This window comes from Mustela putorius, unplaced genomic scaffold (assembly GCF_011764305.1).
Source record: "Mustela putorius furo isolate JIRA1106 unplaced genomic scaffold, ASM1176430v1.1 tig00003871_pilon_pilon_pilon, whole genome shotgun sequence".
In the NCBI taxonomy this organism is placed as follows: Eukaryota; Metazoa; Chordata; class Mammalia; order Carnivora; family Mustelidae; genus Mustela; species Mustela putorius.
The window spans coordinates 876,544-898,810 of record NW_025422023.1 but is presented as its reverse complement, the minus strand read 5'-3'; the positions used below and the strand labels follow the sequence as shown (position 1 = coordinate 898,810).

Below are 22,267 nucleotides of genomic sequence, written 5' to 3'. Positions count from 1 at the left end.
AACTGAAAAAAAAAGGCGGGGGAGGGGGGACAATAGTAAATGAGTACTGATATGTAAAACTGCCAAGAGGATTAAATGCTTACCAAATTCCTGTGAATTCTCTCTCCCTTTATGTTCTCAACAAACACAATTTTGCCCCACAGGGTTATTTTTAATATAAACATGGGACATGAGAAAGAAACATTTCAGTCAGTAAACATTAGGAGGTTTAGAAAAAATGAATAATAATTTTAAAATAAAATTAGAAGGTAATTAATTTGTTATTGTAGTATGCACCTTAAAAGTCAGAAAATAATACGAGTTGAAGAGATAGTGAATTTAAAGGTATAAAAAGAATACAGTTAAGTGGATTTGAAAGAAGACTTAAAGAAGAGCTATATTTGAAAATGAATCCAGTTGGCAAAAAGATTATTATCTTCTATGTAACTAGAAAATCATCTATTTTATGAAAGTTCACAAGCAAAAAAGAAAAAAGATGAAAAAAAATCCATGAAATTGTTTGAGGTGTTTTCTGTCAGGTTAAACGAATAGCAAATCTCTTTGTTTGAGTTAGAAAATGAGAATATAAATAGCCCATATTTTCATAGACAGTTTTCCTCTTCACTTGACATAATTACAAAAATTAATTAATTCTAGCTTTAAGATATTTGGCAAATATACACAAAATAGAAATAAAATGTACAATTATTTATATAAAATATTATATTAATGAAGTTTTGATGGAAGACAGTGATGAAAGAGGAAAGCAAACTGATATATAAGGAAAACTCATTTTGTTCAGTCACTGTTTTTTTCTAATTTTTCTAATTTATTTTACCTTCATTTGTCCCTTCAAGATAAGTGATTATATCTAATTTTACATATGAAAACACCGAGGTTGAAGATGCTGAAATAAATTGTCCTCAAGAGTGCAAAAACCAAGGGGAAATAGCATATTTTCAGGCAATTAAAATAAATGCACAGAAACATGTTTTGATGGAGACATAATTAACTGTAGTAAATGTTAAGAACCACAACCTGCATCTGTGGGGAGAACGAGGAGATTAAGAGACAGTGAGGAGGGAGGTGCAGAGTATGGGTCTGAGGAAGAACATTTGGATCTGGCTAGACTCTGCTGATGCTTAAATTCTGGGAAAAGTTCTAGAGGACGATATATATACTCACAGCCCCTAGCAGCTTGTGGGAATAGTTCTCCAACAACTGGTTAACTACCTCTAACACTGTATTAGCAGGCTTCAAAGGAATTAATTATAGTACTCTACAGCAATATAGTAGAGCACAGGTAAAATGGACCCTATGTTAATGAAAACAATTATCCAATTCTACATAATTGGGCTATTTCTATCTCCTGGCCAATAGCCCATTAATACCTCTTTGGTGATGTGAATATAATTAGTTTTTTTCAGTAAAAATTATGCTTAATAGACTATTCAAAAATTCCTATCTCTGCCACATTCAAATCACTTAACCTCTCAATCTGCTCATCAGCAACAGTAGAACTCTAGACTACAGACAATCTCTAATATTCCTTCCAACTGTGAGACTATGATTTCTACAGACAAGACAACCTCAGAAGCAGGGTCTGCCCAAGTCTAAAAATCACCACAGATAAAGAAAGAAGGAAACCACAATCTTCTCTTGAGAACAATGTAGAATGATGCTCTCAAACTGAGTCTCACATTTGGACAACATAGAAAGTAATAACTGGGTTGCCAGAAGCGAAGAAAAAAAAAATAAGGTTTATATGAACTAGGATTTCAGGAGAATAGCAAGAGTGTGAGGGACCTGATCATTTCTTGAGATAAAACCAGACTTTGGGACAGAAAGAAAAGGTTAAGACAATCTACTTTTAAACCAAAGTGAAGAAGGGCAAACATCTGAGAGAGAAATTTATAGAGACTGACTCAATTAGATAGCAGGGTAGTTGTAGTATAGTTAATTCAAAATCACAAAACAAATTTTATGTTTGCCCCCAAAAGAAAAATTAAATTGCTTTTAAATATACACCTTTGAACCTAAATCTATTCTCCTCTTTGAAGAATTTGCTAGTTTGTACTATATTTCTATAAAAAATTAAAATTAAAAACATTTTCTTGATAATTTCTTTTTTTAGGATGGAAAACTTTGTGGTAAACTGTTTTTATACCTCTTAGAACAATCCACTCCATGTGAGAATACATGTTCTTTATTTACCTCCAAATATACAGCATCTGACATTAGGCGCAAGTTGATATAACTGCTAATATCCAATGAGTTCTGCTAGGAGCAGTAGTCAAATAGATAGGGAGAATGGACGTAAACAATAAAAGGGAAAATTGCAGATACTAATATCTGATTTTTTTAAAAATCAGTTAAATATGTTGGTCAGAACAATGACAATCTATACTTAGCTATTTTCATCTTCTACCTATTAAAAACAAAATGTTGTAAATAAAAATAAAACAAAACAAAACAAGACTTAAGTCTATGTCTTTAATCAGCATAAAAGACCTGGATAAGAAGGTCAGACCTGTTGCTAAAACAGAATTGTTGCCTATTGAAAGACAATATGCCTAAGGGTGCTTTGAGGCGGAGCCAAACTGCAAACTAATTACATGCCTCCAGGTAGGACTTTAAAAGAAAAGTGTTGCCTTGTTCCTGTTTGTCTCCAGTCAGCCCTAGTTTGTCCCTTTTGTCGCAACAGAAATCTTAATACTGCCATTTCTACTCTCAAAAGAGTTGTGGTCTGATAATAAAAATCACCCTACTTCAGATTAAAGGATACGGCCACAAGGGCATTGGTAAATATCAGTATTGGTAGGGGAAAAAATTAGCCATCAATTTCACATAAATTTAGAGTGAAATAGTATCTCCAAAAGAATAGTTAACCTTAAATTCAGTTACTTTAATAAAGAATTCCAACTCGGATTATATGGTGTTAAAAAAATAATAATAATAAAGGCCATAGTTGTAAATCTATAGTAATGTTTCAAGAACAGAGAATAAACAGCGAGCCCATCTGATCTCAGGTGTGGCAACCACTTTCTAATGCACAAGCAAGACCAAGGGCCAAGATGAGCAGTACTTTTAAATTGCAAATTCAATCTCCTGAAGTATGAATAGCCCACATTTCAAATTATATTACAGTTTGTCTTTTATTTTTAAGCTTCTATTTATTTATTTGACAGAGAGAAACATCACAAGTAGGCAGAGAGGCAGGCAGAGAGAGAAGTCGGGGAAGCAGACTCCCCGCTGAGCAGAGAGCCTGATTCTGGTCTCCATCCCAGGACCCTGAGATCATGACCTGAGCTGAGGGCAGAGGCTTAACCCACTGAGCCACTCAGGCGCCCCTACAGTTTGTCTTTATAACAAATGAGGTGGAGAGGAAGCAGGAGCAGATAAACTTGAGATTTTCAAAGTTTCATTACTTATCCAGACTTCACAGCTGTGAAGTAGCGAAGTGACCAATACAAAATTTGAATATGTAACTGGGACATCAAATCCAGTGTTTCTGTTTAGGGTAGTATATGCTTCTCTGATCATTTAAGATGCAAAAATTATCAATGATCACAGGTTGTCACTGACTCAACTCACTCAGGTTATTCCTTACTGACTCAATGTCTAATCCCTTAATCTACTCTAAAACCAATTAGAGAGCCTGAGAGCAAGATTGAGAGACATTAGAAACCCTTCTCCCCAATAGAGCACTCCATTTTCCATTTTGGCTCTCTTACAAGTGATCAATTTAGTAAGAATAAAAAATAATGAGATGGCAAAGTTAAATCCTAATAATTTCATACTTAAATTGTTTTTATTGGATTAAGCACAGACACTATGTATTATAAAAACAGGCTGAAAGACTAGACTCTGAACAAAGACACACAGAGGCAGAAAGAACAATAGTTCATTTGGATCTACTGCCTTCCACTCCTCAGTTCAACCAGTGTTTTCAAGCACATGCAAACACACCGCCTCTGCTTTTATATTCTGACTCCAAATCAGTGTTTGCAAACATTTCTTATCTGAGAACACAATTCCTTAACTATGAACCAGAGTTTTCTGAACACTAAAAAGCAAGGCTTGAAGACCCCAAAAGATCCCATTAGTATGTTCTAAATGGGACATGTGTCCCATTTCAGGCTTTGTTTCTGCCATCCTAGAAGCACCGTGTTCCTTTCTTTCAGCTAATTATGTTGCAGAAAACATGTAATTATAGAAAACAAAATTCTATGGAAATATTTTTGCCCTTCCATATTACCCTTCCATTTATTTACATAAATAATGTAATATTTAGAATTAATAATTCTATTTGTAATATGAAACTAGAAGAGCAAATCATGTACAAGAAATTAAAATTTTACCTCTGATAACCTAAGATTCTGTCAAAGATCAATTTAATTTTAAAATTATTTTGCACAAAGTCAGAATAGCTAAAATTAACAACACAGGAAACAACAAGTGTTAGCAAGGATGTAAAGAAAGAAGAACCCTTTACACTATCAGTGGGAATGCAAACTGGTGCAGCCACTCTGGAAAACAGTATGGAGGTTCCTCAAAAAATTTAAAAGTAGAACTATACTATTACCCAGTAATTGAACTACCAGGCATTTACCCAAAGAACACAGAAATAATACTGATTCAAAGGGATACATGTAACCTGATGTTTATAGCAGCATTATCAACAATATCCAAATTATAGAAAGAGCCCAAATGTCCATCGACTGGTAAATGGGAAAAAAATGCAGTGCGCGCGCACACACACGCATACACATATGCACACACACACACACATATACATCCAATGGACTATCACTGAGACATTAAACACACACACACACACACACATACACACACACACACACCCTTACCATTTGCAAAGATGTGGATGGAGCTAGAGGGTATTATGTTGAACAAAATAAGTCAGTCAGAGAAAGACAAATACCATATGATTTCACTCATATATGGAATTTAAGAAACAAAGCAAATGCATATGGCAGGGGAGAGGCAAGGCAAGAAACAGATTCTTAACTATAAAAAACAAATAAACAAGTGATGGGTATTAAGGAGGACACTTTTTGTGAGGAGCACCAGCTATTGTACATAAGCAATAAATCACCAAATTCTACACATAAAAAAATTAATTAAAATATATTAAATTATTTTGACTGCAAATAATTATCATAATTATCATATATATTAACAGCACTAGTCTCTTAGTATTAATTCCAGACTCTGATTTTTAAAACGTATATTCATACTAAGGGGTACCTGGGTGGCTGAGTAAGTTAAGATTCTTGCTTTCAGCTAAGGTCATGAGCTCAGGGTCCTATGATCAAATCCTGCGTTGGGCTCCCTATTCAGTAGGGTTGAGATTCTCTCTCCCTCTCTCTTAGCCCCTCCCTCCATTCTCTCTCTCTCTCTCTCACTAAAATAAATGAATCTTAAAAAAAGTATAATCATATTAAGAAAGGAGAATGAAGCTACATACTTTAAAAGGTCAGTAATATTTAGAATTAATAATTCTGAAATTATAAATAAGCAACATAGTAATTACAAATCATAAGGGTCTTAGTGTTGTAAAATTACTATTTTCTGAATGCAAGTAGCTCAGCAATATTTTAAATGGACCACGTTATAATTCGGAAACTACATTATTAAGCAGTGGTCTGAAAGAAAAGTTAGGAAAGAATGACCAGAAGAACAGTTTCCTTTTTTAGATCAAAACAAGATTGGTTTCTATGGAGAATGACCTTCTTTTCTCCATCTGAGTCAGGAATGGGAATTATTGGAAAGCTGCTGTCTGGGATATGACAATTCACAGTCATGCTAAAATAATACTGAGTACAAACCAAACTTGGTTTCTCTGTTGTTTCCTACGTTGGTAAATAGCACCTGCATCTGCTCATTCAAGATAGTACTCGGGAATGATGTTAGACTTTCTTTCCTCCACTTCTAAAGAATGACCACACCAATGGCCGCAAGCTTCTTAGCATCTCTCCTATACAAATTCTCTCTCCATGCCCACTTGCCACTATTTGTCACCCCTCTTCACCAACACACACTGCCAAGGTCTTCTAACTGGTTACTCTCTACACATTGCCACTATAGATCTTTTTCTTTTCTTCCTTTTTTTTTTGACCACTACAGATCTTATAACACAAAGGTGGGCATTTCTTAGCCTAAATTATTTCAAGAATTCCCATAGATCTCACAGGGATCTTCCTAACTTCTAGTGTCTTGTCTTGCCATATCCCCCACTGTAATTTATGTTTCTTCTAAATTACATGCTATTTCCCTCTTTTGCCACACTATTTCATAACTCTGGCTTTGGCCAAAACATATCCTTACCAGATACAGCTTTGTCATGACAGTAGTGAACAAACTTCTTTTTCCATGAAGGTCAATTTATAAAATAGGGTAACTTATACTGGCCACATTTTTTTTTTCATTCAAAATAAGAATAATTGAGTTGCATAAATTTTTTGGGAGGGTAGAAGGTAATATAATTTAATATACTTTACTGAACAATAGAAAGCTGATGATGAAATTGATACATATTATATATATATAATGGAATATTATTTAGGAAAATAAAAGGAAATCCTGCCATTTACAACAACTTGAATAACCTTGAAAGCAGTGTGTTAAATGAAATAAGTCAAGCAGAAAAAAGATAAATACTGCAGGACATCACTTATATGTGGAATCTTAAAAGCTGAGCTAAAAGAGAGTCACCTGGGTGACTCAGTCAGGTAAGAGGCTGCCATCGGCTGAGATCATAATCCTGGGGTCCTGAGACAAGCCTAGCATCAAGTCTTCCTGCTCCATGGGATGAGGGGATGTTTGCTTCTCCCACTCCCCTCTCCCTCTGCCTGCCACTCCTCCTGCTTGTGCTCTTTGTCTGTCAAATAAATAAATAAAATCTTAAAAAAAAAAAAAAAAACTGAACTCAGACAAAGAGAGTAGAGTGGTGGTTACCAGGGATATGGGGTGTAAGAAATGGGGAGATATTGGTCAAAGGGTAAAAACTTCCACTTATAAGAATATCAAGGTCTGAGGATCTAAAGTACAGCATGGTCATTATATACTTGAAAGTTGATAAGAAAGTAGGTATTAAATATTCTCATCACAAAAAGAAATTGTAATTATGTGATGCTATGGAGGTGTTAGCAAATGCTACTTGGTGTTCATCATTTTGCAATATATAAATGTATCATATGCATATACATATACAAATGTATCATGAGATCATATCTTAAACAATGTTATATGTCAATTATCTCAATAAAGATATATGTTATATCTCAATAAAGCTGGGAAAAAAACTACCGTTTCTCTGCTTTCAAGGTTGTTTTGTGGAAGGGTTTCTCCTCATTTCTCCTGATTTATAGAGATTAAAAAGTTTATTTCAACATAAAGTATTTTTATATTTATATCTTTATACATCTTTACATATTTTATGTATTTTTATATTTTATAAAAATATAAAATATTTTAATATATTAATATAATATAAATTTCATTGGAAATTTTCGATCAAGGGACACATCATAAAGCTCAACTGGCTACAAGAAGCTCTTCATTTGCATATCATTGCAATGTATAATATCTTAGTTTGTATTTGGAGTTAAGGACAATTAATATTTTAAAAATTAGCTTCAGAGGCTCCTGGGTGGCTCAGTGGGTAAAACCCTCTGCCTTCGGTTCAGGTCATGATCCCAGAGTCCTGGGATAGAGCCCCACCTCAGGCTCTCCGCTCAGTGGGGAGTCTGCTTCTCCCTCTCCCTCTCCCTCTGCCTGCCTCTCTGCCTACTTGTGATCTCTGTCAAATTATTCAATAAAATCTTTAAAGGAAAAAAAAGAGCTTCATTATCAGTTTCCAAAAGCAGAGAATAACATCTAAATAAGATCAGGAAAAAAATTCTCTTCTTAGTAGTATTTCTAAGGATACTTATACTTTATAAGGAATTGTTCATACTTTCTTACCCAGTGTGAGAGATAAGATGCTAATGTTAGTGTACTATCAATTACGAAAGTATTATACATTAGCTTTTTAAGTATATATTATAAAATAATAGAAGCATGGAATACTACAAGCGATGTCTCATAGCATTAACCTTCTGTGCACTCTTTCCCTTCTTTTCTCTCATTTGAGGTCAGGGTACTCCTTGACCAAACTAAAAAGACAACAGAGACTCAAAGAAAAGGTCTTCAGTGGTAGAGAAGGTGACCTGCTTATAGAATCCATCACAGAGAGTGCTATCCATGCCTGAATAATTCAGAAGTTTTTCTGAATTATTCTCTGATTTGCCATTTTATGATCCTGGCATGTTGTAAATATTCTCATCTTCTCCAAAGAGTGTTAAAGACTGAGCCACATTATATGGTGAATTGGGTCTAAAGAAAAACTTAATTCCCTAACCATGGTAAAACTGAACAAGTAGATTTCTCAGTGAGAAGACACGACAGCAGATACATCAGCACTTACAAATATGTATATAAATGTATAGATATTATTTATATACACATAGGAATGTATATATGAAATCAACATTTGTGTAACAACCACTCAGCTCAATAAGACATCAATAATAGTGTTGAAACCATGCACCTCTCCTCAATCACATCACCTTCCTTCCTTCCCACTTTTCATCTCAATTAACCACTAAGCAGACTTTTGTATTTACCGTTGCAGTGTGCTTCACAGCTTCTTTCTAAAAGTGCACTGTTCAAATTTTCCCTTATTGTATATAATATAGCAATAGCTGGAAGCCAACTGGGAATATACAATGTAGATGCTCAGTACACAATGCATATTGATAGGAATGTCAACCCAACACATTTTTACACATTTACCTAAAGTGTTTAAAAGGTATAGCTGAAATCCGTATATTTCCTTTAAAAAAAAATCACCACAGACATGACACATGGAAGTGAGCTAATCACAGAGGTCCCGGATGTCAGCAGCATCTCCCCTGAAGGATACTCTTTTCACAAAATATTCTTCATTCTGCCATTAGCCTGTATTATTCAGAGTATTTCTTTTTGGTGGCCTGGAACCATCACTCCTCTTACAAGCCCAGCAGCCAAAAGCAAGTTCTATCTTCAGTATCTGGGCAATATTTTCAGAAAATAAACTATTTCTTCTCAGCAAGCCTGTGCATATGAGCATTCAGGGGCTGATTTTCCGGTTTATAGATTATCTAAAACCCTTTGCTTTGCTCCTTCTTCCTTGCTTTTGGCCATTCACTGCTCATTAGCATTGCCACTAAAGGGAAGACAGGAAAAAGAAAAAGAAAAAAATAAGAGCAGCCAGTTTTGCTATTTATTAACTATTCATCAACCACAACAAGGGCTCTTGTGGAGAAAATGGTCAGTTTTTGAATTATGCCTTCTTTTCTAGTTTGTGTTGTTTGTCCTAGTCTCAATTATACTTACATAATTAAAAGTTGGTATAAAAATGTTTTCCCAACAGTCCTTATTCTGTTTGTAAAAGCAACTAATTTTACTTTTTCTGTGAGGTAATTTCCCCCTTTTGTTTGCTCAGGTATAAAACTGTCATTTTTATTGATGTTTTATATACCCGGAACAAAGTACAGATTAGTAACATGAAACAGTAATATACTAGTAGGTTCAAAAGTAAAGAAAAAAAGAAAATGTAATTTAATTTCTCCATACCATGCTTGGTGGAATCATCTGATATGTCCCATTAAATTTAAAAAGGAACTCGTTATTTTTAATTACAGAATAACTGGATCTTAAAGCTATGTCGTCCTTTACTTGACCTCAGAGCACAACTACCAGAATCTATAGAAGAAAAAAATGAAAAGAGTAAGAGAAAAAAAGGAACATGGCAGAGACTTACCCTCAGCACTTGCTAGAGCATAACTGCACTGACTTTCTAGTCTATAAGTGTAACATGAAGGAACAACCATCAGAAAGATGACTCTGAGAAAGTTTTATTATAAATTAACAACTTCTATAAGAGGTAATCTCCCTATCCCATTGATATTTTTACCTGAAATATATGCTTGTTTTATGGCATTTTAGGGGCACCATAAAAATGGCATTTGTTGAATTATTACAATCTCCCATGCCCTAGTAGAACATACCCATCCAACTGTGAGTCCTGAATTGCTCTACTTCAGCTTCCAAATATGACAATATGATCTCAGAAGGCAGATATATATAAAAGTTTTTAAAGGATAGTAAATGTGTCTTATGTGAATAGCTTTGTGATCAACTGAGGACATCTTAGGTACTCAATAAGCATTTTTTGAATTTAAAAAAAAAGGTCAAATGTTATGGTTTTCATATACCCTAAAAGTATATTTTCTACAATGTGAGATAGTGATCTAGATCATGATTTCTCAGCTTGAAAATAATGAATTATAAAAAGTATCCAAAAACACCGTCAGGAAACTGAAGAGTAATCCAATCCTTCTCAAGTCTCTGTTTGACTCACCACCACACTACTGATGTGTTAAACACTTTTTCAATAATTTTGTTAATAAGAAATTTATAATGGTTTTCACAAAAACCTTACATCCTTTGGGCTATGTAAGAATTTCTGGCATTTCTTTAAAAAAAAATGTTCTGTTATTGCTGTTTATAGAAGCCACAAAGAAGAAATTAGACACTGAAAAACAAGATCATAATTGCCACTATACTTCCAACAATTTTCTCTGTTGTCAGATTGTGGAGATTTTCAGAAGAAAGAATCAGTCTTCTAGGTTTTAATTCAATTTAAGCTACATGCAACAGAAAAAATAGGACTGACTCTCTTAGGAGTTTAACTCCTAAGATATTACCTGGCCTTTGGCTTTTAAGATGATAAGCCAATCTAAAAGGTGTTGGTTGTGGGGCATGTCATTTTAATGGTATCACGGTTAAGTACACTAAGCACCTCCACCAATTTTATGTGGCCGTTAAACTTAAATTTGTATTTAAATCTGCTAAACACTATTTCCCCACCCCAGGAAGTTACGAACTAGCAAGTTTAAAATAACTTTTGATGTTATAGATTTCATTAATTATGTTCCTTGGCTCCAGCCATACACAGCTTGCTTTTTTTAAATCAGTCATTGCTGTGCTCAAACCACAGGATTTCTATCTCCTCACTATTCATGTATTCCATGTTTATACATTAATTAATAGATGTAACCAAGCAGAAACAACATGTGACATTCATATTACATTGTCTCAATAAGACAAAATAGTTTTATGGAGCAAATAGCACTGGAAATGACAAAGAACACAGGCAAATATAATTAACCTGCTCTTGGCATTCTTATTTTTACACAAATATTCTTGTTTTAGCTGCAGACAAATGAAATACACATGACTTATATGTGTATTAACAGAAGACCAATGAGAGAACTAAGGTTCATTTTCAGAAGGCTTAATTTTGAGGTTAGAAAATTTAGAACATTTCCTTTCCTCATTTTCACCTATGACTAAAGATCTGTCAGCTACAGTATAGCACAAATAGAAGTGAAAGTTCCATAAAAGGAAATACTTAAAGGTGTCACTGAAAATTAATATCATATGAATCTCCTTCATTTATTTAATTTCTATGTGGCAATGATATGCATTGCCTTATGAAATAACTGTATTTTTTTAAAAAGTGTCCCAAGTGATTTTTTAAGTATATCAAATATATACTAGAATTTGCTTAGAGGAAACCTATAATCAATTCAAACATATCTACTGTAACAAGAGGATTTCATACTATTCTGATACCATTTATCATATAGGAATATCATGTGTTCTTAAAATTAACATATTACTAAAAGACTAAATGTTGGTTCTATATATAATGGTACACCAATACGCCTTAAGGTATAATCCACTCATAATTTCAGGTAAAAAATTTCTACCTAAATTTCAGAGCTGATCTGGGAAATTAAATGAAGCACAAAAGCAGAACAACAAATAGAGTCCATTTCAGAGAGAACATCTAAACTTCTCTAATCCACTGGCACTAGCCCAGTTTCACTTGGTCCCAGATTACAGAACAAAACAAAAAGCAACAAGGACAGGCAAACAAACAAAAAATAAAACAGTACTATTCAAACACTTACTATCCAAACTCAGCAATCCAATAGATTTGAATAAAAAGAAAATTTACTTTAAATCCTCTAACTGAAAATGTTCTTATACTTGAAACTTAAAAATTACCTTACATATCTCAACACCGACCTTTAAAAAAAAAAAAAAAGCCGACTTTTTATCTCATATTCCCACCCCCACCACTTCCTTGTTCTCCCTCACAGAAAAACTGAGAGTTCCTCAAGTCCCATTAAATCTTCAAATCCTCCCCAATCAGTATTGTGTCGCTTCCAGTCCACTGAAAACACTTTTGTCAAAGTCATGTTTATCCTCAACAATTTTCATCCACAGAATTTGACAAGGTTTTTCATTTCCTCCTTGAAATACTTTCCTTACTTAGCTTCCAAAACATCACAGACTACGTTTTCTTTCTCACACGCCACTCATCTTCCTCTTTTCCTGGATCCTCTTTAGTCTCCCTGACCTCAACATTTTAGAATGTCCCATGGCAGTGTTGGAGTTTTCTCTACATGATTATTCCTTAAATGAGCTACCCCTCTTATAGCTTTGAAGACCGTATCTAAAATGATGCATTCCAAATGTACAGCTCAAATCCCTAAATCCCCCCTAAATTTCAAACTCATATAAACAACTGCCAACCTAATTAAATCCTGAAATTTGATGTTTAATAGGAACATCAAATTTAATAAATGCAAATTCTGATTTCTATCTAAAACTTACTCATTGTCCCATGTTCCCAATTTTAGTTAATAGTAACATATTTCATCCACTTTTTCAAGTAAAAGATCTTGGAAGCCTCTTTACTCCCTCTGGATTTCTTCTAGCCAAGCAATCCATCAGAAAATCCTTTTTCTCCTATTGTTAAAATATATCCACAATCTGACAACTACTCATCTACTTTAGCTACCAGCTTATTCCAATTCACTATCCTCAAACTTATTTTCATATCTGTACCCCAACCAGTCCACCCAGAGTAGATTATCTTACTAAAATATAGACCATTTCATATCACATGTTTTATCTCAATCCCCCAGTAGGCTCCTTATATACCTGGGAGACCTAAATATCTCACCACGACCTATAAAGTCCCTACAGGATCCTCCATACCTTATTTCTTTCCACTTCTGCTTTGCTCAGTAATAAACGCCATATACATTCCGTGTTGACTTTCAAGATGTTCCTTAAACAAATGATTCCTTACTGTCTTATTCCATGGCCTTTACCTTTGCTGTGCCCTCTGATATCAGATCCCCACGTGTTTTACTTCCTTTCTTTGAGTCAAGTCTCTGTTCTGACAATCACCTCTTCAGAGAGTACCTAACCAAAGCACCAAATTCAAAATAGCAAATTTTGTTCAACTGCCATTCATTTTTGTTCACAAAATTTACCACTACTTGACATTATAACATAGTTTATCTGGTTTTTGCCTCTCCCATGAGAACTGAGTTCCTTAAATACAGAGACATAGCTTACTTGTTCAGTATTTTAAATCCAGAGCCTAAAAACAGTACTCCTTAGAGACTAGGTTCAGCATAAGTGTTTCCTGAATGAAAGAACATTCTCCCAATTAGCACACATACATGTTGGTAGTAATGCCGACCTTACCATGTAGTTTCAGGAATATTAACTTCTAGATTTATAATGATTTTGACAATGATGCAAATGTCTTATTTAAGGTTATTTCAGAAAAAATCAGGTACTTAGGCCAATAAAATAATTTGTTTTTAAAATAGTACTTTGAATTATTTGGGGATAGAGAAAAGTGTAAGAATTTCTATTTTAATATAGTTAATTACTTAATCTTTTTTATGAGTGAAAAGATTTGTTAATAAGAAACTTGACTACAGATTGATCTAAAATTTAACACACACAGGGAGGCCTTTTGATACTAAGCTTCTTGTGCTTGCCTCTGGGCTTCCCTCTGTTCACTCAAGGAAGCTTTCAGTGGATCAACCACGCCTCAGCTTCAAACTGGTAACCACTTGATGGACAACAATAGGGTTAAAGTCAGAACACCTAGAGCAGGAATCCAAAATTATGAAAACACCAAAGAAACACTGGCTATTTCCTTTATACTCTATACCTTTGAGGGATATCAAATATACGCAAATATTCCTGGTGTGCTTTGAGTTTGCAAATTCTAAAGGCTATTGTAGTCTATGCTAGTTAGAACATAAGACTACTCATCAGTCCAGCAGCCTTAATAAGCACAAGCATTGTGGTTTAAGAGCAGCACTGAATGGAACACCTTAGTATCAACACTAGACAAAACAAAAAGAATACCTGAAACAAAAAATTAACAAATCCAGTTCTCTCAGTCTGATATTGCAGTTACCTAGAATATCTGATAAATATATTATGTACATTTCTTGTTCATACTGAAAAAAATTTCATTTTAGTTTGAGTGATTAAGGTTTTATGCTCCATTTAATTCCTCTGGTATTTTCTTCTTTTAAATTCACTTTGAACCTTAAGTATAGCTATATGAACCAGACTTGCTGTATATTTTCTCCCAGTTCCTCAAATGTAGGAATATGTTTTCATTTTACTTCACATAATTTTAGAGCTTAAGTGAAAATTAGTCTAAATCTTCTATTAGCATTGATAATAAATGAAGACTAAAGAAACTAACTTTCCAGGATGCCTGGGTTCAGTCGGTTAAGCAAGGAACTCTTGATTTTGGGTCAGGTCATGACCTAAGGGTCCCAGGACTGAGCCCCACATGGGGCTCTGCATTCAGTAGGGAATCTACCTGCAGATCTCTCTCCCTCTCCCTCTGCCCCTCCTCCCCTCTTCCCAGTTGCACACACTCTTTCTCTCTCTCTCCCCACTAAAATAAATAAATCTTATTTAAAAAAAAAAGAATAACTTTCCAATTTTGCTCAGTTAGCCATTGATAAAATTGGTACTTAACCCCAAACCCTTAAAATTCCAATCTAGAATATTTTTACTATGTCTTAACATCCCCCCATGTAATTCACACTCATCTGAAATTTGTGTCCACACCCAAATGTTAAAAGTCACCAATATAAATTACTTAAATCCACAAACACCCATGTAATCAATCCTAGAATTACTTTAGTATTTTCCCTTATCATTTAGATATCCATCTGATCACTTAATTTTACACTAAGTTCTTAATACACTATTCTAATATATTATAATTAATATTGGTGCAAGATAAGGTCTAAAATAATATGACAAAATGTTAATTCATTTAAGCTCGTACTGCATTCTCTAACTATGTGGATTTGCAGATATTAAAATGAATTATCAGATTAAAGTTGACCTAAGTTTATCTCCATTAGTCTTCTAATGGGATATGCTCGAAGGAAGCATATTGCCTCTTTAAAAAAATGAAATAAACAGAAAATTACTAAGTGATCATAGATACTAGTTATAAAAGTATAAATTACCACAAAAACCCAACGGGACTAATAGTGGTAGTAGTTGTATATATTTGGAAGAAACTGTTAACACTACATAAAACTTAATACTCATCAGGCCAAAATCATCTGAAAACATATATAATCATGCACAAAACTCAATGGATGACATTGTTTTAAAATATATCTGTATTTGTGCCTACATTTTTTTCATAGCTCTGTGCATATGTGTTTCACATTACAAACATTTAGTTTGGTACCCAAGAGCTCCATGAATAAGAACTACCACAGTTAAGAAATAGCTTAATAAACCACATCCATTAATTTGCTTATGCCAGCAGTAATAAGCACATTTCTAGCATTTTTGGTATCTTAGATTTTTGCACACAGAATATGTATTAAAGGATATATTTCTGTTGTATTTTAAATTTGTGAAAAATTTACATCATTAGATCTAGGAATCTTATCTACCTGGAGAATAGAGAGTGTTGATATATACTAGAACTACATTTTTGTAAGCATAAGAGACAGGGATAATATTTCCTATTCTGGTTTGAAAATAAAACCACCTGTATCTTACAGCATCACCTCACTGAATGGTATTTTTTTCAGAGAATTAAAAAAATACATCCCTCATGTGGTTTTCAAGTAGGACTACAAAGGAACAGCTCAGAATGCAGTGACACCTAATGGCAAAGCTATCTTTATAGGCCATAAATGTATTTTCTAATAAACATTATGTTTGTGGTAAAACTGTGTAAGTATGACTACACACCAAAATGTTGTCTGACAATAATCTGAAATATTATGAAAATCTAAAAGCAATACCAAACACTTTACTTTGTAACAGTAATATAACACAAGCAAATGAAGGAAGGGGGCAGGGTGGAAGACTTCCAGATTAGAGAGTATGGTTTTAAAATTACAATACCCTTTGAGACAAAATTACAATATGATAAACTAAGCCTTAGGAATTGAATTAAATATAATGCCTCTTTCATTACTCCTAACAATTTCAACTGGTTTCTATTGTTTTAAAAAGTCTAAAGTTAATCACCTTGATTTTTATTCTTATTTGAATTAAAATTTATAGGAGATATTTACTGGGTGTACACTTCACTTGGAATAGAAAGCAAAGGTCCTTGGTGTAATGGCTTATTAGTCATGTCATAGTTGATACTGTTGATTAATAACACTGTCTAACTTAATGCACATCTGAATTATGCTTCAAATAACTGTATTAATGATACAGAAAAGAATAATAGTAAAGTGCACCCTTATTTTAAATTCAGAAACTACTTGTATATATATTCCAGAAGTTTACACTATATGCTATCCATAACTTAGGAAGCAAACAACCATTGTAAATAATAAAGGTATAATTCAAATCATTGAGATATCTTATATGTACAAGGAGTCCTTAATGACTCCTGGGGGCTATCATACTCAATACATATTATGTAAAGAGCTGGAAAAGAAATATTTTGGTGTAAGACACAGTACATTTTCTGAAAATACTTTTACATTCTATATTTGAGAAAACTGTCCTCAGTGCAGAAATCATGAAAACTATTGCTTTAAATCTGCCATCTATTACTATTTTTAATGTGGACATTTTATTCACCCACCAGTTTTATACTTTAATTTGAACTTTCTCACGATGAAAATATTCTGCACATTGTTTTAGGCTTCTCAAACCAATCATAGTTAATGACTATGATCTCAAAGGATAAAGTATCATGTGCTTAGAAGAAAAACATAAATAAATGGTTTGTTTCTATTCCCTGCTGGCATAAAGTATTTTACTATGACTGATAACAAGAAAAACCTGTGAGTGATTTCAGTAATATGTGACCACACTGTTTGAGAATATCCTTGTAGAGATATATAACTGAGGGTAGCTCATTTCAATCAGTTCTGTGAGCACAGGAACCAGATAAAGAAATGAGCATACATTAAACTGTTAAAACATGAGATCCTCCATATTAGATTTGAGGCAAAACACAAACTGTGCAGTTGACTGGAAATGCCACCTAATCCCTGCTTAATTAAAGCAGTGCTCTACACTCCTGTTGTGTTTAGGGAGTAAAGAGTGTGGAACGACTGATGTATGAAGAAAATAGCAGTCAGCGTGGATAATCTCAAAGACTTTCGAGCTTTCTAGCTACATAAATCAGAGCGACTTTTGAATAGCCTCATAAAACACAGTATCATTGCCATTCCACTCACGATTTTTTGGTTCTTCCTACAGCATGCAGATCATTAGGAAACTTCTAAGCAATCAAGTAATGTGGGTCTGATGAAATTACTCAATCAATGCACAGGCTCAAAGTAAAAGCATAATTTGAAATTGCAGTTTTTATATGTCAAAAGACCTTTCTTTGGGGAGGGGGGAAGAATATCACAATTGAGGTGATTCATTTCTAAATATTATGTGTGTACATGTGCTTTAAACAAATATATGCAATTATCAAATATCTTTAAAATGTGATTTAACAGAAGTAATTATGTATGATATTAGTGCATTTTTTACTGAAAATAAATACACTGCCACTTCAATCACTGAAGTTTAAATATTATGATATATTTCATCATTCTAGTGAGTTCATGTGTTTAATAAAATACATTAGAGTTTAAAATATTATAATTGACTTTTAAAAACTACCTGCACGGAAAAAAAAAAAAAGAAACAAGAATGGAGAGAGTTTTCATATATATAATTCTGTTCAATGCTAAAAGGATTCAGTATTTAAAGAAACAGAGCAGGTCTTTTTTAGCTTCCAGGTTGCTTGAACTGCATACTGCAGCTACGTTCTACATGAACCCACACTACATGAGGCTAGAAAGACCTTTCATTTCTGCCTATCTCCTTGTAACTCTAGAGCTGAAATATTAACTTTCCCTTCAGTTTCATCACATTCATCCCTTAAATCCTAAAATAATACATTTGCCATAAGCATATTTCTCCCATTAAATATTTAAATGAAAGCAATCACCTCCTGAAGACAATTAATTCTCCTTGCTAGTCAACCAGGTAAACTGATTCAATGAATAGTAACTGATGGTTTAAAACTTTAGAATGGGCATTTAGTTTTGAATTTATTATACTTCGGCTGGGATGAGAGGTGGAAGCAGGAGAGGCTTTGAACCTCTGACATGCACTCAAATTAGTCTTGGTCATTTTCTTTAATTTGGGAATAATATTTATCAGTATATTATAAAAGATATGAAGAATCTGAAGCAATTGTCAATTTGCTCGCGTTCATGGCAATATTAGGTAGCCTGTAAAAGAAGCTAATCCTCTTGCCTTATGTACTAACTGCATTCAAGTAAATTGTCTGGTAAGTGTTCCTTTTAATAGGATATACACAGTTCATGCATACAACTTACTATCTGAAGAAATCTGTAATTTGTACACAGTTACCTTTTTTTTTTTTTGGTCTGGTTATAAATAAGTAAACCATGTCACATTGACAAACAGAATGCAAAGGAAAAAATACAACCGTTGTATTCTATTTAGAAACAAACTCAGACTACATTGCAAAATAGTAGTCAGCTGATAAAGGACAGCAAGAGCTGTAGGTGTTTGCAAATGATATATTTATCATGTGGACCACAGAATAAGCAACAAAATGAGCATTTATCCACAAGCCTTATCTCCTGAGCGATGAAGAGCCTACGGCAGAAATCCCTAATCATAAAACGAATGTAAAGTTACCACATTATATATATATACATCCTGTTCCAGTCATTTATAACTGGACATAGATGTATGTCATTTCTTTAAGAGAACATGGTTCGCTTCTGAATTCTATCAGAACATTACTGAACCCCTCAATGAGGCCATAATTTCTCCCTGAAAAGTTCTGAACCCACAGGCCCTGTTAGCCCCCAGGCAAAACGTGATCTAGCAGTCAAGCTCTCTAGTGCTTAATTAATGCCTAAGTGCAAGGTTTAGAATCCTGACCTCATTACCCCTTATACAGAGACATGTATGGTTCTATTGATATAAATGACAGAGAATGGCAGACATGTTTACAAAGACAGCCTCTGAGACCGAGGAGTCCCCTGGAGCTAAGGGGCTGGCCGCTGTGGAGGCACACACCAGACATAAGCCCCTCGCTTGGGCAGGCACAAGAGCCACCTGAAGCAGGTTCCCTTCTAGGACTCTGTGGGGTGGGTGTGTGTGCGCGCGCGCGCGTGTGTGTGTGTGTGTTGAGCAGGGGAGGGGCAGGGGGACGAAAGGAGGGGATGCTGCGACCCATCTGTCGCTTCAATTTGAAGAACATCAAGCCGTGTGGACAGATCAAAGTCCCGTGCCCAGAAAAATTCCCCAAGAGGGGCCTCTCTTCATCCCAGTAAATGAACCTTACTGGCCCGCGGACGCGAAATTTCCGAAAAGGAAATCGTCGCATTAACGCAGAAAAGGCTGCAGGAGCCCGTCTCCACTCGGCTCTTACGGATTAGCAAGTGAGAAGAGTTGGAGCCTGAAGCTGCGAGCGCTGTGCATGATAATGACGCGCGGCCCCCACCCGCCTCCGCCCCCGCCCGCGCCAGCCGCGGCCAGTCCCGGCCCGTCTGGTTGCCAATAGGTGGGGCCACGAACATCTCCGAACCGGCTCGGCGTCCTTCTTGGAGTCAGGCCGCCCGGCCGGAGCCCAAACGCCTTTCCTCTCGGCCTCGCGCGGCAACTCAGAGTTGCCCGCGAGACAAGGCGAGGCAGGTGTCTGCCTGGCAGCCCACGAGGGCGGCCAGCGCGCCCCGCGCTTCTCGTGCGCCCCGGGGCCAGTCTCGCCGCCGCGCCAGGCCGGAGGAGTGTGCGAAGCAGCGAGGCGCGCGGCTCCCCGTCCTCGGCTACACCGCCGCCAGCCCCTCCCGCCACCGTCGCGGCGACTCTGCGCGAGTACTGCAAAGCCAAGAGGACGGGAAGAGGGAAAGGAGGCTGGGGGCGCAGCCAGCACCCCGTCACCATCGCACAACGCTGCGGCTAACGCAGCCCGCTCACGTTGCAAAACCACCTGTTCGATCCGAAGGGAGCTCCCCCCACCTCTCACCCCAGTTTTCGCCTCACAGGTGACATGCACACCTCTTCTTTCCCCTAAGATATATATATATATTTTAATGGAGCAAATGTACATCCGGGAAAGAATATGGAAGGTAGAGTCGATTAAACTTCCTTTCCCCACACACTTAGAACCCACCCACTCCCCGCACTTCCCGGCACACACGCACAACTGAGGTAAACTCGAGACCCCCACGCATCCAGCAAACACTCCAAGATTCACCGCGAAACAACGGCCCAAGTCAAGGTGCGAGCATCCACATCCTGCCAGAAAACTGAACAAGTGTAAGGGAAGGTTAGCGGGAAGGGGCAATAAACCGGAGCCAGCGCCAGTGAAACCACACAGAGGGCGGAGAGGGGGAGGCAAAGGGAAACATTCGCGAACCCAGACGTTAGAAGTACCCACAGGCAACACCTGCTCGTTCTTACCGATGTGAATGATTGAATCCGCATTCGCCAAGTCCCAGGTTCGAGACCACCAGACGGACAAAACCAAGAGCAAGGGGAAAACTTCCATCTCCTCCTATGCTGAATCTCTTTCAGGATGGTTTCTCTTTCGATATATATTTTTTTTAAAAACCCGTCCGAAGAGTTTGAGGTCACGATAGAGTTTAGCGCAGCTTTTTTCTTTTTTTCTAAATTCCTATTGCCAGAGCAAAGCCTTTAATCGTCGTTGATGAAGGCAGAGCGAATAAGGAGCCCAGCCTGAGGAAACCTCCTTCGCAAAGCCGTGTCACTTGGAGGGGAATTTTGGCATCGCCAGAGTTGTTTGCAGTTTGGCTTTTAAAAAATGTATCCAGCCTCGGCTGCTCTCGGGCAGGGGGAGAGGCTGGAGCTCAGACCATCCCCATCGCTGCGCTGGGGCCGCGGGTCTCCAGTCCCAGCGCCGCCGCAACTTCCAACAGACCACCCCCCCCAACACACACACACGCCGGATGTTCCCCTCCCCCTCCCCCAACCCAAAAAAAAAAAAAAAAGGCGCCCCCCCCACCCCCGCCCCAACGGCCCGCAGAGAATCACTTGTCCTCGCTGCCAAAATAAAATCTAAGTGGAAAGGAAAGATTAGGAGATTCCAAGCGGAGCAGCCAGATTCCAACAGGGAAGGGAAAAAAGCCCTCTCCAAGAGGGGTAGTAAAAGTGAACTTCAAGGTAATGCAGATAGTAATGCAGAGAAAATTCCTTTTCTGCGCGAGGCGGGGAGCTGAGCTCGGCGAGGCGGGCCCCGGGAGCCGGTTCGCTCGGGCGCGGTGGCGGGGGAGTTGCGCCGGGCGCGAGCAGCGGGGCCGGGCCGGCGGAGGGAAGCCTGCGGGCTGCAGGATGCTTTTGGAGCGGTTCGCCTGGCGGGATGCAGGAAGCGAGCAAGGAGCGAGCCTGGCAGCTTCAGCACTAGCCCCACGTTGCCTAGAAATGGATCACCTAGGAGAACGAGCGAGCCCGCGAGAGAGCGGTGCTGTCAGGCGGAGAGAGGGGGAACCGAGGGAGGAAGAGCCTCTCTCTAATAACCACCTCCTCCCCCTATCTGCAATACAAGGGAGAAACAAAATAGTGCTCTCATTTCCCTTGGAATCTTCAACTGGGACTGAGAAAAAGGCAAGGCTCCAAAGGGGGGGAAAAAAAACAAAAACAAAAAACGTTGAAGCTTTTTGGTTGTGTTGTATTTTGTTTTGTTTTTTTTTTTTAGAAGGTTAAAGGCAACCTGATAAAGCCACCCCACTTATTTAACCTTGTTACTGCTATTCTCCAACAGGTATCAGACTTTTTCTAGTCT

At 36.7% G+C, this 22,267-nt stretch overlaps 1 protein-coding gene across 2 annotated transcripts in view; it reads right to left on the bottom strand.

Annotated features, from left to right (window-relative positions):
• GRID2 (glutamate ionotropic receptor delta type subunit 2) overlaps nucleotides 1-21,447 on the bottom strand; it is a 1,483,500-nt gene extending 1,462,053 nt beyond the window's left edge. For both annotated transcript variants that reach the window (XM_004756063.3, XM_004756062.2), the window contains exon 1: nucleotides 20,929-21,447. In XM_004756063.3, the coding sequence (XP_004756120.1) occupies nucleotides 20,929-21,016 (88 nt within the window). In that variant the 5' untranslated portion in view covers nucleotides 21,017-21,447. The remainder of the gene's footprint in view (nucleotides 1-20,928) is intronic.
• Between the last annotated feature and the right edge of the window lie 820 nt (nucleotides 21,448-22,267).